Source organism: Akebia trifoliata, chromosome 2, assembly GCF_017979445.1.
Source record: "Akebia trifoliata isolate Shusen 1 chromosome 2, ASM1797944v1, whole genome shotgun sequence".
Lineage (NCBI taxonomy): Eukaryota > Viridiplantae > Streptophyta > Magnoliopsida > Ranunculales > Lardizabalaceae > Akebia > Akebia trifoliata.
Window position 1 is genome coordinate 7,579,585 of NC_141376.1, and position 18,345 is coordinate 7,597,929.

General features: G+C 34.8%; 2 protein-coding genes across 5 annotated transcripts; both read left to right on the forward strand.

The window, feature by feature from the left end:
• The first annotated feature begins 1,357 nt into the window (after positions 1–1,357).
• Positions 1,358–6,838, forward strand: LOC147409248 (protein NONRESPONDING TO OXYLIPINS 2, mitochondrial). 4 transcript variants are annotated; one of them, XR_015173143.1, is made up of 4 exons: positions 1,358–1,589; positions 1,662–1,823; positions 2,016–2,084; positions 6,515–6,838. XR_015173143.1 is itself a non-coding variant. In XM_086426947.1 (4 exons), exons 1-3 carry the CDS (start codon positions 1,438–1,440, stop codon positions 2,036–2,038), a joined length of 294 nt encoding a protein of 97 aa, XP_086283073.1. In that variant the 5' UTR covers positions 1,358–1,437; the 3' UTR covers positions 2,039–2,084; positions 6,515–6,838. The 4 variants fall into 4 exon arrangements, 3 of the variants coding, with proteins under 3 accessions (XP_086283073.1, XP_086283062.1, XP_086283079.1); XM_086426947.1 differs by having other exon boundaries at positions 1,662–1,780; XM_086426936.1 differs by lacking the exon at positions 2,016–2,084.
• Positions 6,839–13,005: 6,167 nt separating this feature from the next.
• On the forward strand, positions 13,006–13,834 carry LOC147409249 (uncharacterized). Its single transcript, XM_086417587.1, has 2 exons — positions 13,006–13,009; positions 13,257–13,834. The coding sequence occupies exons 1-2, from the start codon at positions 13,006–13,008 to the stop codon at positions 13,832–13,834; spliced, it is 582 nt and encodes a 193-aa protein (XP_086273713.1).
• The last annotated feature ends 4,511 nt before the right edge of the window (positions 13,835–18,345 follow it).

Genomic DNA, 18,345 nt, shown 5'->3' on the forward strand with positions numbered 1-18,345 from the left:
TTAGTTGTGGTTTTTGTCATTGTTTAATTTGATGGATAAGCAACTCAGGCCACACTATTTACTGTAAAACACAATATAATATTTTGCTTATTTTATGATTTTTATTTTTTATAATAGAGGACTTCTGAATAATAAGAATCTTTTGAAACAAATGTAATAGAAAATTTATTAAAACGAGTTAATGGGGTTAGGTAGAAAAATTATATACCTTTTGTATATATCATGATTGTTAGTTAAATATAGAATGTAAAAATATTTTTATCTTTTAAAATTCTCTTGATAAATAATAAAATTTATCAAGAAAAAAAAATCATAATTTGAAGGATCTTTAATCCAAGTACAAAGTTGCATGGCACACATCCCTCCCCTGTTATTAATTACAAGTCAAGCTAAGCTATGAAATACCAAGCACCACTTTTTATGCTTTTCCAGTTTTTAGAAGCACCCTTTTTGCCTTAATTAGGACTTAAAATAGGTCAAAACCAGGTTGGATATGAGTATATCCACATTCAGATCCGGATTTTTTTTATATGGGTCTGAATCCATATCCGAATTCGACTATGATCCTACTAAATAATTTCATATCAGAATTAGTTTGCTTTCACTTAATCTGAATCAGACCTGCTTCAAATCAGGTCAGATGATTCGGGACTGTTTAACATTATTTCTGTTATACTTATTTGCTAATTTATATAATAATATTTTACTATTATAATCTTTTTATTTTTCAAGAATTTAAGTTGTACTAAAGCAGTAGAAAAGAATATTTTGAAAAACTTAAAAAATAATTTTCAAAATAGTATGTCATTTGGATCTAGATGAATATAGAGGATAGATCCAAATTTGACCTAGATTGGACTTAGATGAAGGGACATCAAATCATATTTGATCCTTCTTCAATTTCAATTCGAATCTACTCCTAAGGGTCCAAACTTGCTAAATTCAAATTTCAGATCTCTCGATTTTCAAAATAAATCTAACCCATTTTAAACCCCAGCCCTAATCCCATGTAATAAAAAAGAAATACATTTTATTTTTTAAAACTTGTGAATATCTATGAGAAACATTTTTACTAAGGATTGTTTCACTTGATCCAGGATTTTTAAAATGGATGGCTATCGAATTTTCACATAACTCTCAAATTTAAAATTAAAATTTGACGGTTAAAAAAAAAATTTAGAATTTTGTCCTCTATAATCTTGTAGCATCGGATCATGGTTTTGGATGCCACAAGTTGAGCCCAAAGAACGTTAGTGAAGGTGAAATCCTTGCTAGTAAGTAAGACTAGTTGTACTCTTATTACAATTATAGACAGTTATTTAACGTCTACAATCCCTCACCTTACCTTAAACCCTCAATACTATCTACTATCGACAAACGTTCAAAGCCCTTGACGCCTCTTTCGTTCTTCACCATTTCTCAGCAACACACACACAGATGGCTTGGCGTTGTGGATCTTTTTCAAGGTCGTTGCTTTCAACTGCAAGAGCTTCATCTCTTCGTTCATCACCACCTCTCCCTCGTCTCCGTCCCACTTCAACCTCCTCTCCTCGCCTCCACCCTCGTCGCCTCACCTTCTCCAATCCCAGGTACCGTACCACCCAAATCTCTCTGAATTTTCTAGGGTTTCGATCTTCTTAGTTATTTCTTCTCTTTTATAGGACAATGGGTGAGTTAGGATGCACGCAATCTCTTCTTCCGCTGCACAGTATGGTCGCCACTGCTCGCCTCACATCGCATCTCTCAGTCAACGCGCGAGCGTGTTGTGAGCTTTCTCAGGGTACCTTCTGCCGCACTTGTCAAGATCGCTAATAGTCTTTTTTGTGAGTCTTACTGTTTCTAGGTCAAAATTAGAAAAAAAAAAAATTTGTTTAGTAGAGTTTGATTCTTGTTTTTTTTATTTTTTATTAAATGGTTAATTGTGAGTTTGATTGATGATTTGAGTGGTAAGACTTTCTAGGGTTTATAAGTTTTTAAATTTGGTTGATAAGAAGAATTGGGGTTGAGATTGATAGGGATGAATGGAAAAGATGGGTGATGCGAGAGATAGCAATCGTCGGAACACAGGACAATGTTGCCACACTGTAGGTTCTTTTTCAATTCCTGATATCTTTTTATGGTCAATATTTAAAGATTTTGTATAAACAGTTAGAAACCCAATTGAATACTTTGCAACAACAATTTTCAAAAGAGAAAAGAAAGTTCAAAAGAAAAAAACAGGATTTTTTTTAGTAGATTTTGGAGATTTATGACCCATTCCATTAAGTTTGTTAAGTTTACGTGGTGAAAATTTTCAGTGTTTTTTAAAAAAATAAATAAATAATTTACTCTGGACGTTTCCGAATTCTAATGTGTTTTTCCTTGTAATTTTGAGGGTATTCCTGGAAAATTGCATTACTGTTGGTCTAATGGTTATAATAATCTATTTTCATATTTAGTTCATTTTTTGTTGATATATTCGCTCGGAATATATTTATTCTATAAAAATTTCGGACAGGGGCTACTATAAATTAATATAATTCTGTCCGTGTTGGGTATTATTGTAATGTTTACCTGTTTATTCAAAATCTCAAACTCAATATTTGTTTTAGTTTCTTCATTGTAAGTAGGAATATATTGACCAAACTAATTGTAATTATATGGAATTCTTCATTTGATGGGCCATGTCATTTTTGGCCCGTTGACTCTCCATTGTTTAGAAAATTATCGTTTGCACGAACACAAGCTTAATATATCTTTTTATTTATTTATTATAATTTCTTTCTTTAGTTTTATGTTATTGTTTATATTCTATTCATTTACTTTGATATTGTTTTTCTGGATACCTTTCTCTCTAATTTATTAACAGTAAAAATTGAACTCTTTGGAGAAGCAATAACTTGGTGACATTGGAAAGACATTTAGGCTTGAGTGTACTTTTAAAAAAACTAGGGACTTACCATCACCAGCTTGAGCTTCCTTTTCTTCTTTTGTATATTTGGTATAAGAACCTTTTACTTATCAAAAAAAAGAAAAAAGTCTAAGGACCTTTTTATGGTTTAAGAGAAGAAATGTGAAAAACCATCCCGGTATGGATTAAACATCCTATTTGCATGTAGCAACAATGTTTTGATTATGTATGCACTTAGGAGAAGAAGTGTTTAAAACATCTTCAGGAATTCTTAAAGATCACAAGGTATAGGGTGGGAATACACAATTATGGTTTTTTTTTTTTTTGCTTATGTATAATTTTGATTAAGAGGGGAACTATAGTGGTAATTTATTTAAAATGTTTGGGTGTTTGGTTTTGTAGGGAAAAAAATTAATAGCGGGCCTCCAAATTCATTGGCATAAATTCATGTTTATTATGCATTTCCCTTGGAAAGTAGCCAAAGAATTTGTCGGCCATCTCATCATTCTTTACAAGTTATCTAATATAGTCAGATTTTCTCTGTCATTTTATGCAACCCCAAGTGGATTCTCTGGAGTAAAATGGTGGTTCTTTTGGAAGGGTGGAATATCAGAGCTTGTGGTTTGAGAACTGAAGTTCTTTGGAAGTACCCTTGTTTCTCTCAAGCTAGTGATGTTAGAAATTAAGAAGAGGCTAGTGCTTGAGAGAATCAAACTTAGATTTTTAGGGTGCTTCAGCTTTCATAGGTCTTTTGAGGGATTATCTTGCCAAAGTGGGTATTAACTGGCATGCTATCATCCAAAGTGGAATTGGATAAGAAATTGGGAAATTAGTGTTTGACAAGTCTTTGAAAAAGTTGGGCTACATAGTGATGCAGTTGTAAGTGACTTTGGAAGCTATAAGCTATGCCTTGGGTGATTTAAGAACTAAATCCCTGTATGGAATTGTAGTGGAAAATCAAACTATTTAATCATAAGGAATTATATTGAAGATCACAAAGTAATTTAGAGAAACTATGTGGAAAAGCACAGTTTATGTTAGTATTCTTTGCCCTCACAATTGATGTTTTATATTTATGCTCCTTTGCCCTCTGAAAGTTCCTGCTTTCCTAGTTGGTTAAAGTCTATGAGTGTTTATACCACAATATGAGTTCACTAGCCGCCTTCACCTACTAATTACTAACTACTAACCTTGCTTGCTTGGCCAAAAAAAAAAAAAAAAAACCTCTTATGACCTTCAACTTTACATTCAATACTTCTTAATTATTATGGAATACTAAACTAACATACCTTAATTGACTAATTGACTTCATCTTTTTTTTTTGGTTGATAATTAACCAAATTTATTGATAAAGTGGTCGAGAAGACCAACTAAAGAGGTTACAAAAGACCAAAGAACTAAGAACCAACCCCACGCCCAATCCCAACGAACAACAAAATCTGATAACACCCTCTTGAAATGCACATGGGTTTTGGACCAAAAGAAAAGGCACGAAAGGACTGACAAAACCACCTCCGAGGATTGTGCCCCTTTATCATCAAAGCACCTACTGTTCTGCTCATTCCACAAAACCCAACTAGATGGCGAAAGGTAGGAGGCTCCACAAGACCCTCTTTGCCCCCCAAAATGAGCTTCCCCACTCTTGCCAACACTGAAGTAAACCCAACACAGAAGACGGTACACACCCAACCGCTCTAAATCTCAGAAAAAAGGAGCTCCAAATCTTTCTTGAGAACACACAATGTATGAGGATGTGGTCAAAGTTCTCCTCTTCTCTTAGACACAATAGACATATGTTTGGCCCAAAGACTCCTCTAATCATAAGTTGTTCCATAGTCAAATTCTTCCTCAGCATTGCACACCACATAAAAAAGGCCATGCATGAATTACGAATGACTGACTAATTGACTTCATCACCATATCATACCTACTAATGTGCCATGCATAAACTTTCCTTAAATTTGACACTCCTAAGAAGCCTCCTAAATCTCAACAAAAATTTCTCCCACCCCCACCCTCCCTCCAAAACTCTCTTTAATAATTAATCTTGAAGTTGAGTGGGTTCTTTTACCCTTCATTGAAATCATAGGCTTTTCAAACAAGAACCCAAATTGAGACTATACTATGAAAAGTGATTCATCTCTAGCAATACTTAGTCAAATGATCCACGTCTACTTTTTCCCGAGTTGGTGACCAACACAATCTAACACCAAAAATAAATCTACTTCGATTACTTTAGTTCACATGGTTCAATTCAATTGAACCAAAGTAGACTTCATATAGATATGTTAAATTCTTGTTGGTTCTTAGGTTAAACATTAAAATTTGCTTTTATATCACATAATAGGCCTAAACGTGATTTTATGCCTATTGTTCAAACGAGCTTGGCTTATTGAGTGAGAACCACTAAGCCCTTATAGTAAAGGGGATTTAATGGTGCTCCAGACTGTAACTGCATTTGTCGATGTCCAATTCATGACTTCTTCATTAGCTACTAAACAACCGCCATTGAGCTAGACAAGGCTTAAATGTGTAAGATTTGTCGATGTCCAATTCATCATGGGTCCAGAGACAATGATCCATGATTGGCCCTAGATTTTACTAGGGCCCTATCATGTACACTTTTGGACTAGCTCGCATAGATTGTCACTCGACCCAGGCATGCGCCCAGTCATTGAGGACTGCTATTGTTGTCATAGAGGAAATGAAGTAGCATTTTCCTTAGCTGGAAAGTTCAAATATAGCTGATTCCTCTATAAGTGTTATCAATAGGAGATCTTTATGTATAGGGAGTTCCCTAATTTTTTTTACCAACGCAGTCTAGCTTTTGGTACACGTAGGTAACAAGGGTACTTTTGCCAAGAGCAGGAGCTCTTGGGACCATTAGCAATGTTCTCGTGTGAGTCTGGACAGAATCTGCATTGGCTTGCCCAACAAGATCCAAAATCGGTCTTGCCTTTCAGATTAATACTGAGCTCCTTAGTGCTGTTCTGGAATCAATAGTCATAGAATCTACACAGGATTCAGTCGAAGGGATTTTTTTTTGATTGGTAAAAGTTTTATTAAAGAAAATGAAGGGTGGTGGTGTGGCCTGGTAGGCCACTACTAACAAAAGAAATAGTAGCCCAACTTACCCAGCTCCTTTACATAAAGATTCCCACTTAAACAGAACATCTTTGAAGAGAACACCTTGAATTCCTTGAACATAAATCCCAGAAATACAACAAACCCAAGATACCTTTATTTTTTATTCGCAAACTTCCATTTGGTCTATTATTTGTAAGATCTCACACAAATTACAAATTGTTGTGATTCAACTGCTTTGATCTGCTACCAATATTTAAAAAAAAAAAAAATTGCTTTGCTCTTTTCCTTCCCCACTTGCAGAATTAATGGTGCAAAAGGAACCTTTACATTTTATGAGTAAGCCACAAAGAAGGGGACATCTTAGACCACATGTAGTGATTGTGGGTCTTCAATATTTTAAATAGTTACTTCTCTTCAGGAGAAGCATTTGTTTGTCATACTCTATGTTGATGACATTTACTTGTTTGGAAGCAATTAGTCTTCTATGATGGACTACTTGTTTATCGATGTGCATGTTGAACCTGTGATTTCTTGCAGGTACTTGAATGGGATGTTGGATCAGCACTAGGAATGCTACAATATGTGGTTAATGATTGACAGGTTTATCCTGTGAAAACTTTCTTTCTTTTGATCTTTTGTCGTTGGGAGTAGGAGAAACCTGTAATAGATTTTTTTTCCTCACTTTATGTTTGGTCCTTGGGAGAAGGAACTCGGAACTTGCCAATTTTCAGTGACAATTTCTAAGATACCTTGTTAAAGGTTGATGCTTGTCAGAGTAACTCTTAAGTTTTATTGTTTCGGTGAATATTTTTACATGACATCACAATTTGTTTTGTCAACTTTATGTTATTTCTTTCTTGATCTTTAAGCACACACATTAAGCTATTATATCATATTTATATAAGTAATGGTTTTCAATTGAAGGCCATTTGAGAAACATGACCAACATTAATCGTATGGTTCCTTGTTGGATTAGATCAAAGTTTATAGAGTAATCCAGATGAAGTTGGCCAGAGGGATAATTAACACGTTAATGTGGTTGGTTAGTAGCAAAGTCTCGACTCAGAGATTCTCTTCTTATTGGGGGTGGATGGGGTTTAAATATCATTCTAGTCCTCGGATGAACATCAAAATTATAACCATACTATGATAGACAGTAGGATCAGATCAAAACTTCACTCTCATTCCAATTGTTAGAACTGATACCAAAATCATCCTTACTTTATCAGTCGAAGAGGCCAACTCCAGAGAGGATTGATTGGATACGAAACAATACTTAGTTGGAAAAGATGGCTAGTTTAACTTTTAGCTCCCTTTTTCTTTCTACTGATAGTTTTGCTCAAAAGTAAGGGAAATGTATAAAAGTAGATGATGACCTGAAACTTAAGGTGGTACCTGAAAGGTAAACTGTTAAGGTGTCCCATATAAAGAAAGTAGGGAAGCTTTATCTATGACGAAGGGGACAAGGATGAGATGGGAATTATTCTCTCTGTAACTCTCCATCATGTTGATGATATCTGATGAATGGGTTCATGGAGTGGTCCACCCCCAAATTGTTCGATGTCACGCATACCTGTCCCTCTAAAAGGATGTGATCTAAAGATAAGAACCAAGTGGTTGGTTATCTTTAATGTTGATCACCTGAGCCCCATAAACTAGAATCTATCTTCTCTCTCGGTTTCATTGTCTCTCTTTTGTCATATGCGCTTCTATCACTTTCATGGGGTTCTTGAAAGTTAACAGCTCTCTTGTTTCAATATTCGCAGTAACAATCGCACAAACAGAAAACCCGTTTACATTTTAAAAGAAAAGAAGCCGACCATAGTTTGTTGCTTTTGAGTAGGGCTTAAAATGGGTTGGATTTTATATGAAATCCGAATGATTTGAATCCAATTTTTAACGGATTTGGATTTTCAAGTATATCTGAATTAAAATATAGGTTGATATCCCTTGACCCAAGTCGGATACTGACCCATCCCTATATCCGTCTATATCCAAATGACATTATTTTGTATGTTGTATATGTTATATTTTTTAGTCTATCATTTATCAACAAATGAGTATTTGTTGTAGTGGTCAAAACTTTTTTTCAAAATAGGAGAGGGGTCTTGAGTTCAAATCACATTTAAGTCATTTTTGTTAATAAGTTACTTTGTAATGGTGTGAAATTACCCAATCTGACCGATCCAAATCAATTAACTCAGTCGGATCGAATCTGGATATGAGTATAATGGAAGTAAAAAATATTAGATGTGGTTTGAATTAGTAGGATCGAGATTTGGACCCGAATTAAAAATCTGGACATGGATATGGGCAAACACATCCGGCCCGAAGCCGACTGTTTAAACCCTATTTTTGAGATTCTTTGAAGTCTTTTATCATCTTTTCCCTTCCCAAGCAGGTACCATGGATTGTACCCTTAATAAGATTTTGTAAATAGATGTGAAAGCATATAAATTCACCAAAACGCAAAACAGAGGAAGGAGAATGAGAAAATTTACCTGCTTTGACAAGATTGCCTACATCCATTGGCGATGATGATGATGAGATCTTTTTTACTGAAAGAACGAGCTGACCATGAATACAAAGACGAAAATGCCTCTAAAGCAAAAAAAAATTGCTACATTGAGTTAAACAAAGTCACCCGAATGGAGTCAAGTCATAAGCATCACATTAGGACATTGTTTTTTTGTAAGATAAAGTATGTGAATACATTCAACACAACAATTGATATTAGTGTGGATATATTCGTTAATGTTAAGAAAGCCAACCATAAATAAATTTCAATTGTGCTCGAGATGATTTCTTGAGATTCATCATTAAGATAACCAGTAACAAGATAACAATTTTTTGTTGAATCATACAACCTTCACACCAGGAGCCTTGAGAGGTTAATCATAGTACACATGATATGTCCCTAAGTATAAACAAGGTTCTAACAATTCTACTTGGACACTATCTCTGAGGGGTTGGCTAAGTCGTAAAATGTGCGACAATGTTTTGCTCCTTTTGGTCATATGTTTGAAACTGAGTGACCTTCTGATTTACTATGTTGTACGTTGGAAAACTTTCATGGGATTGAGCCGTGTGATTGTAGGGGTTAGTCCCATCCCTAAAAGGATGTGGGATACCCTGCGTTATGAGAAAAAAAACAGTTCCTACTCTAAATGAGAATTAAAATAAGCGTCTTGATAATATGACTCACCAAGTGGCATACGCAATCGACTCTTTGACGTGGACAAGTTCAGGAACTGTAAATCTGTACGTCTCGGGATACACTTTTTTATGGGGAAGTGCAATTGTGTATGCAGAGACGTATAGATCTATGGTTCCCACGTCATGGAGTTGATTGAGTATGCCACCTGACGAGTCATATTGTCATGACTCTTAAAATAAACAAGATAACAATGACTATTTGTTTGATTTTTAAAAGAGTCATGATAAACTGATGTGTTAAAACATATGCGGTTTGTATGCAATTGACTTGTATCCTGAAGAAAAACATCTATGGTTCTATGCACTTGCCACGTCAATCTCGTCATCACGGCGTATGTTTTAGCGCGTCAGTTTATCATTAGTCTTTTTAATAGTCTTAGAGCTGTGATAAATTGACATTGCAAAGCATACGTGGTCTCTATGTGGCTGACGTGGTAAGGGCACAGAGTCATAGATCTTTTTCTTTGGGGTACACAAGGAAAAAAGATCAATGGTTCTGTGCCCTTGCCACGTCAGCAACGTACATACCAAGTATGTTTGCCGCGTCAATTTATCAGTAGTCCAAAGTCTTATGGCCTATTCTTTGTATGTTCATCAAGGATTCATCTATTATTGGGCTCTGCAGCAGAATAGTTATCTTTAGAGATCTGATTAGAGATATTTAGAGATCTAATTGATCTGTTTTTTTTTTTTTTTTTTATAATTTTAAATCTACTCTTATTGTGTTGTAACGGCTGATCTCTGTGGAATGGATTTCTCTTAATTCAACGCTTGAGCAAGCCTTCTCATATCAGATAGAGGTCTCAGATTATACTAATCTGGATGTGATACCTGTCAATCTAAGGGGAAAAAAGATTTGTTTACCACCACAGAAATGTTAGATATTCGGATTATGAAGTCGACTTTTGTACACCAGGTTAGGGCAGCCTAACCTAAACTAGTTTTTAGTGGCCTTCAAACCCTTGCTTTGGCTTTCAACTTTTACTTGCATGTTCAATGAGTGAAGAAGTCTCACCTTCAAGCTCTTGGCTTATCAATCCAACAACAATTATGTATTTCGTTGAAGCTTCACTCTCAAAGTTTCCTTTAATATTGTTAGAGAGAATCTATTGCCACACCGACTTTTGCTAACGCCAACTCAATTCATTTATAAACAACCCAAGAATCTTGGGGTGCCGTTAGTAAAATTGGTGTGGCAATGGAAATTGTTGCCCAATAAGAGAGTGAAAACAACAAAACAAGAAGCCTTTATGGGAGGTGGGTTTCTTTTGTCATCTTCCCAACTTTTTAATTTTTTTAATTTTTATAACAAGAAGATTCTAAGAGTAAGTACAAGTAACTCTCAAAGCACTTCTACTGTGCAGTCATGCATTTCACTCTGCTTTCTGGAATTGGGAGTAAGCCCCCACAAGGATACTCTTGTTAAAGGAACCCTTTATTGTTCCTGCCAAGAAACTTACATGCACTCACTCATTGCACAAAGGATAATTTTTTTAGAGAGTTGCTATTGTCCCACCAACTTTTACTAACCCCACACCAACTGTGTGCAATTTATTGATGATTTATGACTCGTGATTTTCTGACGCCCTTTGACATATGGGCTAGAACCATAGATTTTTTACCCTCAAAATACACAAATGTACATCCCCATAAATATGTGTGTTTGTGTATCCCGAGAAAAATAATCTATGATTTTAGCACATGCCACGTTAGGGGCATGTGGCATGTGTCGGAGGGAGGTGTTAGAAAATCATTATTCCATGATTTGTGAATTGTGATTTTCTGACGCTCCCTTTGACACATACACTCTGACGTGACATGAGTTAGAACCATAACTTTTTCCCTTGGGATTCACAATTGCATATCTCCATAAATTTGTATATCCCGAAAAAAAGAATTTGTGGTTCTAGTGCATGCCACGTCAAGGGGCATGTGTTAAAGGAGAGCGTAAAAAATCATGATAATTTATATAAGAATTGGTGTGGCAATAGTAGCTCTCTTTTCTAATCTTGCATAAATGTACCACTACATTGACACTTGACATGAAAGAGTTTAATATTAATAATCCAACGATGGTGAAATTAGAAGGACCAATGCAGATAACAAGGGGCTGTTTGAGGCCTTGCCATTGTGCCTTTACCAACGACCACTTAGGTTTCTTGGCTACATGAATGGATGGACTTGTTCATTAAAACTCACCATTTATTATATTTTTTATTTTTGGGTGTGTTATTCAACCCAATCAAGACGAGTCCACCAATTGAAAAGTCCAAATCTAAGTTACCAAATTCACTCCTACTAGGCAGAATTGTAGACTAGCACGAAGGGAATTAGTTTGTGGTACAATTCATTCCAACATACTTGCAAATCCAATAATTGTCGCTCGCTGTATTATTGTTACTTTTTTTAGAGTCAATATAACTTTCAACCAAACCAAAATGTGAAAGTACAATTATGTTTGCCTTCGTTTCAATGTAAAAATCTTTACTGATGAAGTATTATTCGATATTGTTCATCATTTTCTAAACACCCAAATAACAGTTTTATTATTTTACATGCATTTTGAAAGATGAAAACTTGAAAATTATAATTTGGCTAATATAACACTTAAAGCTTACTGAGACAATACAATTTTTAGATGTGTTAATTTTTCTAGGTATGTATGATATAGTTTTATTTTATTATTTCATTATGTAAAATACATTATATGTTTATTACTAATATTTTATGTCTAAAATTTGGATAATTATATGCATGTTAGTTGGGTAAATTCTCAAATAATTATTGAAATTTTAAAAAAATACTAAAATTATTACATGTGTTGAGACAACTACCACATAATATTAATAAAATATTATTAAATTATTAACATTACGTGATAATTTTGTCAAATTACCAACACTTCAAATTTTTTGTTGTTGTTGTAATTATTTAAGAATTTACCCATGTTATTTATATCTAATTTAGAATTATATCAATCCTCATCAATGCAAAGGTGTGTCACATGAGATAAAGCAACACTATCTTCGACAATGGTTAAAACCTCCATGTGTCTTACTCGGGACGGTAGAGTTCATGGCAGGCAATTCATATAATTTACAAGATTATGATTTGACATCTTTTGGAATTGATATTGAATTGTCAAATCTTGTATATAAGTTACTCCTAGGATTTCTATGTAAAGTTGGCGTTGGTGTGCTTTTGAGGAGAGAAAAAAAAAAGATGCTTGAAGTAGAGGAATCCTAAGCTTTGACATGAACAACAATACAAGATGACACAAGCATTCTCCCCCTAAAGAGCATCACTTTAGGGGGGTCCCACTCACTAAAATTGAGATAATTTTTATGCTAATTAGACATACCCCGTCATATTTATGGTGCAATTTTTTAGATACCCCTGCCTTTTTAGGCTGATGGCATACTCCTTGACTATGGTCTTCAATAAAAGATTAAAAGAAAAAAAATACACGTACCTTCTAACTCTTGGCATCCAACTCTTGAATTATTTTGCCCGAAAATCTGAAATCTTCAACCAGTTCCTTCTTTAGGATAATTTTTTATATTTATTTGATCATTTCTGAATTTTTTCATGAGAACCCATTGCAACCTTTAATTAGCCAAGTCATCTAGGGTAGAACTATATATATTTTTTTTCTTCATTTTGATTTAAAATACAAAACAAAGAAAATAAAGTAATCAACGAAATGATAGGATCTAGTCACCAAAATGCTAAGTTGAAAGGGGGAGTTTTGGCAAGAGGTTGAAGTGTCTTTTAGTCATTTTTTATTAGTCTCTCCAAGAAGACCATGAGCAATGGGTATGTCTTTAGATTGAAAATGTTTGGGGGGGAGGGGGGAATCTCAAATATTTAAAAAAATAAGAGGGTATGTCTAAATCACCCCAATTTTTGTTTTCAATCCAATTATTCCTTGTTCTTCACTTTGATCCACCTCCCTTTTAAGAACACACCAACATCCAAACATTCCCAAGAAGCTTTTCTCTCTGTCAACCCTTCTCTTATTTCAGAGTGGTGATGGTGATGAAGATGATGATCTCCCACAAAGGAGAAGAAGAACAACAACAAGAAGGAATCAAAATATCAGCCAACAACAACCATTGCACCAGATCAAAAAACAGTACTCGTTATGGGAATGAAGAAGGAGGAGTATTGGGTGAAGAGAATTTGGGAGATTGGTTGACTTTAAGTCTTGGTAGAAAGGATTCCTTCACTGCCCGTGAATCTGGTAAACAGTTGAAACCCACTTCAAACAAGGTCTTCTCATGCAACTTCTGCATGAGAAAGTTCTTTAGCTCACAAGCGTTGGGTGGTCATCAGAATGCTCACAAGAGGGAGAGAGGAGTAGCTAGCAGAAGGTACCAATCACAATCGCAGAAGATGATGATCAGCATGATGAATTATGCTCCAACCGTCCGATCAATGGGAGTCTGGGCCAACTCATTTGTGGAGAGAGAAGGGTACAACATGGTGGGTAGGTTCAATGATAATGCCAAGGCTTGGGCCCCTTTCAATCATGAAGAAGTAACTGATGTGATGTGGCCATGGAAGTTTCAAGTAGGCCCACCTCAACTGCACAAGCAACCAACGAAGTTACTTAAGCTCGACCTGAATCTCAGACTTTGATATCCTACTATCCATCTATAATTTTTCTTTTAACAATGTTTTTTCTGATGCATGATTTTGTATTTGTTCTTCAGTCAACCAAAGGAGCTTTGTTATGAGCACCAAAGAAATTGAACTAGTACTCATGCAATAGAAAAGCTTATAAGTAAGAGAAAATTATTTAATAGATCCTAATATACGGTTTTCTTTTCTTGTTAAATACCCTTAAATTTGTGAAAATTACTAAAAGAAGGTTAAATATCTTAATATTTAAAAAAAAAATCTATTTTTTTAAAATAAAAAATAAAAACGAATTAAATCGTTGAACAGTCCAATATTCTAGTAAATCGTTGGACCGTCCAGCATTTTAAGTCAAGGCTAAATTGCAGGGTTATCAAAGCAAGTTATTAAAACTTTGGACATGGACAGTCCAACGTTTAATCATTCAGGGGGCAATTTTGGTAAAATAATGTATTTAACATATTAAAGCCTTGGACTGTCCAGCGACTTAATTCGTTTTTGGTAATTTAAAAAAAAAAATAGATTCTTTTTCTTAAGAGTCATGATAATCTGACTACCTCACATGACATACTTAATTGACTACACTTAACATGACAAGTTTCCTTAGATCTGTGCTTCTTGGTATACACACGGTTCCTCAAGGCATTTTTTATGGGGGAAGTGCAGTTGTGTATACCAAAGAGCACAGATTTACGATTACCGATTATTGAACTTGTCGTGTCAGGATAGTCAATTGAGTATGTCACGTGGAATAGTCAGATTTTCACGATTCTTTTTGTCAAGATTAAAATAATTAACCCTCTGTAGTAATTTTTGGATGATAACTTTATAAGAAAATGTTAAACTGACTTCGAAAACAACACTGCCTTCGGCACTGTATATATGTACAGAATCATAGATGCTTCTCCTTATGCTGGAGGAGAACCGATGCTTCTCGGCGTACACAGTGCCGGAGACGTTGTAGGAAGTTAGTGGTGTAGCACGGCTCAACTTAATAATCCAGTTAGATTTTTTTCTTTTTTCAATTAAATGCCAAGACTTTATAAAATAATAATAATAATAGTAATAATAATATAAACTATCCAAAAGACCCTCTTAGGTACTAAACTCTCACCACAGACGAATATCTCTTAACCTTGCCTAAGATTTCCAATGGTGAACAATAATATATGACACTTTGATAATATTTAACGACGAATTAATGAGCGAGGGTGAAACCTTGAGATTTTTAATGGATCTCTGAAAAGGTCAGTTATTTATCATTTTTTTTTTAAGAATTAAAAAATAAATATCTCATTTTAATCGTGAACCACCAATAGTGATTTCATTGCTTTCTTCATTATCACTTTCAAATGACGAATTCGCTACTTGAAAAATTCCAAGGGCCAAATGCATGTCACTGATGAGTTGAATAGTTGATGGATCAGATACTCAAATGTGTCGAAGAGAAGGAAGAACAAATAGCTCAACTCACCCAATTTCCCGAGGGAGACCTAATCTAATACTCAATATCTGATGGGGGATTAAATCAATTATTCCAACTATTGATCTCTCTTTTCTAGTACAATAATTAGAATTGTTGAATGTAATACCTAAACAGAAATCGACCCCTACGAGACCTAATCTAATACTCAATATCTGATGGGGAACTAAATCAATTATTCCAACTATTGATCTATCTTTTCTAGTACAATAATTAGAATTGTTGAATGTAATACCTAAACAGAAATCGACCCGTACGTTGACATGAGTGAAGCAGTTAAATATTTTCTCAAATTATCTTCTAAGGAAGAAAATCAATTTCCCTATTAATTACTTTTCAGTTCTCTTCCACTGTTTTTTTCCCCAACTTGGGAGGAGCAAAGTTTGATCTAATGGGATGGCTGGAAATCAGTAATCATGGAATTTTTTGTGTGGATAAGGTTGGACAAGGGCCAAAAAAATATCCATGTGTTAGTGGGCTGACAAGAATGTGCCAAGTGACATTCATTTGGGGGCATATTTAGTTATTGGGCCTCATAAGTGGCAAGCCATGGTTAGAAAATTTGCTGACCAAGCCAAGCCTATGACTCTAATCATAGACCAGGGCCAAATATTCATGGTTAGTAGAAAATGGTGAAGCCAATAATTTTTAATAATGGAAAAAATTTAGAATGAAGAATAGATCGAAGAGGAGATAGCACAAAAAGTAATACAATTTTAAGTAATTGCGTTATGGGCTCACCATTCATCTTTTTGGTGTGATCGTCTCATTTTGATCTGCCATCTCGATCCTCTCTCATGATTAATCAAATTTCTTCCAAATATCTTCGTAACGCACAATCTCTTTCATGCCATCATCATGTCCAAATTAACACAAACTATTCAAACCAATTTATACTCCACTCCAAATTTTCAGCTCGTGATAGTTCTATACTATTTCGGATACAACACAATATTGTAACATTGTTGGGTTCCTTCAACATTTCAACATCATTCGTCCAGATATTGCTTATGTTGTAAAATAAGCTTGTCAGTTCATGCATTTCCCAAAATTTGGTTCATCTCCGTGTTCAAATGCATTTTATGCATCAAGACCTACTTTTAGGCCAAAGGAGCGAGCATCATTACACTAAGCTAAAGTATTGTTGGTGTTGGAAGCAATGTAGTAAAAAATCAAATCCTATTAGCCAAATTGGTCGGACCATGATTCAATTCGGTTGGACCAAGGTATGTTTTACAAAAAAATAAAAAATAAATTATGTATACATTTTATTCTAAAATACTTTACTTATTTTTATAAAGGATAATATTCACAAAACTGGTGATTCATTATCCAAGACGGTGTTATTCAAAATCCGGTCGAAGCCAGTTGGACCACCGGTTTGATCTGGTTTTTTAAAACACTGGCCCATGAATATATGGCCCAGGTCTACTATGATTGGAGTCATGGGCTTCGCTTAGGCTGCAAATTTTCTAACAATGACTTGCCACAGAATTTTCGCTCACAGACTCCTCAGTGCTTGCCACGTCAATCATACAAGGCTAGTTTTGATTAGGAATCATGGTTTTTAAACTTGTCCGAGATGTATCGCCAGAGTTAATTCGGTATCAGAGCTGAATGAGACCAACTCACAAAGTCATTTTTTGACCGAGTTTTACGTCTCATGGTGTAATTTTTTGAGTTATCTCACGAGATGTCTCAAACGTATCGGAAAACTCGTCCAAGACGACTCGGTATCAGAGCTGAATGAGACGAGACGCGATACCGAGTTTAAAAACCATGTTAGGAATGCCATTCAATACGCGTGGGTATATGTGATTGGTGGATCATAGATTTCTGTGACCAAAAACAATTCGTTGTAACTTGTAAGTGATTATTCTTCTATACTACACGTGGCGCTATCATGAAAAGTATATATATAGCAACCGGAGAATCTCATAATTAAGCTGTTGTGGCTTATAAAATGATAGTAGTAAGGGTAGGAAAGAAACGCACAATCTCTTCCATGTCGTTGAAATCTTGATTTGCTCATTAAATCATGTATTTAATGACATCCCTAATTTACAAAACTACTCTTGTCAGTTACAAAATTACCCTTCCTTGATTGACGTGGCACACACCGAAGAGTTTGTGAACATTGTAAGCAAAAAAATCACTCTCATCGCGTCCAAATCAACACACTTACAATGCAAACCAATTTATACTAACCTTCCAAGAAAAAAAAAAAGAGTCGTACTGGGGTGACATAAAGGGAGACACAAGGGTGAAAAAAACGTGTGGTATCGTGTACATTACCGTAGATGCTTTTCTGCGAAATACGAGTAAAAAGCATCCATGATTATGTGCTCGCCATCACATCATTTTTGTCACCTTTGTGTCATTTTAGCATTTTTCAAAAAAAAAAATGATAGAAAAGATGTTTTTAATGAGTGATTAGAATATTATATAACGACGTCATAATCAAATTATATTATAGAAGTTTTAGAATCAACTGATTTTTTGCAAGGCTGATCTACTCACCATAAGAATCATTCTAAAAAAAAATCAGCTCAATCCAAAACTGTTTTGTCATATAAGAAAAAACGTTGTCTAAAATGTTGTCTACATATCCTTACCCATATTTATTTGGGGCATGGGGTGGGTATGCTACACCTTAACAGGATCAAAACTTTCAGTTCTTTCTAATGTTATCTTGTCCTAATTAGTGAATCAACTGAATTATGACCATTTTAGGAAAAAAAACTACATTATAGAAAATTATTGGGACCAATGTTATTGATGGATTCATAGCTCAAGTTAGAACAAAACTAAGCTCCCATTAAAATTTACCGTCACTACTATTGAAAAAAATTCAAATCAGATAATTTTTTGGACTTGAAGGCCAGATCAGACTGCGATTTCTTTAGAATGTAATATATCTCCTTCTAGTATAAACTATAAAGTACAAGTACACTAAGAGTCTAGTATAAAAATGTTTTAAAGACAATGAAACATGTATCTTTGCCACTGGTTTTGGATACTGCTTAGT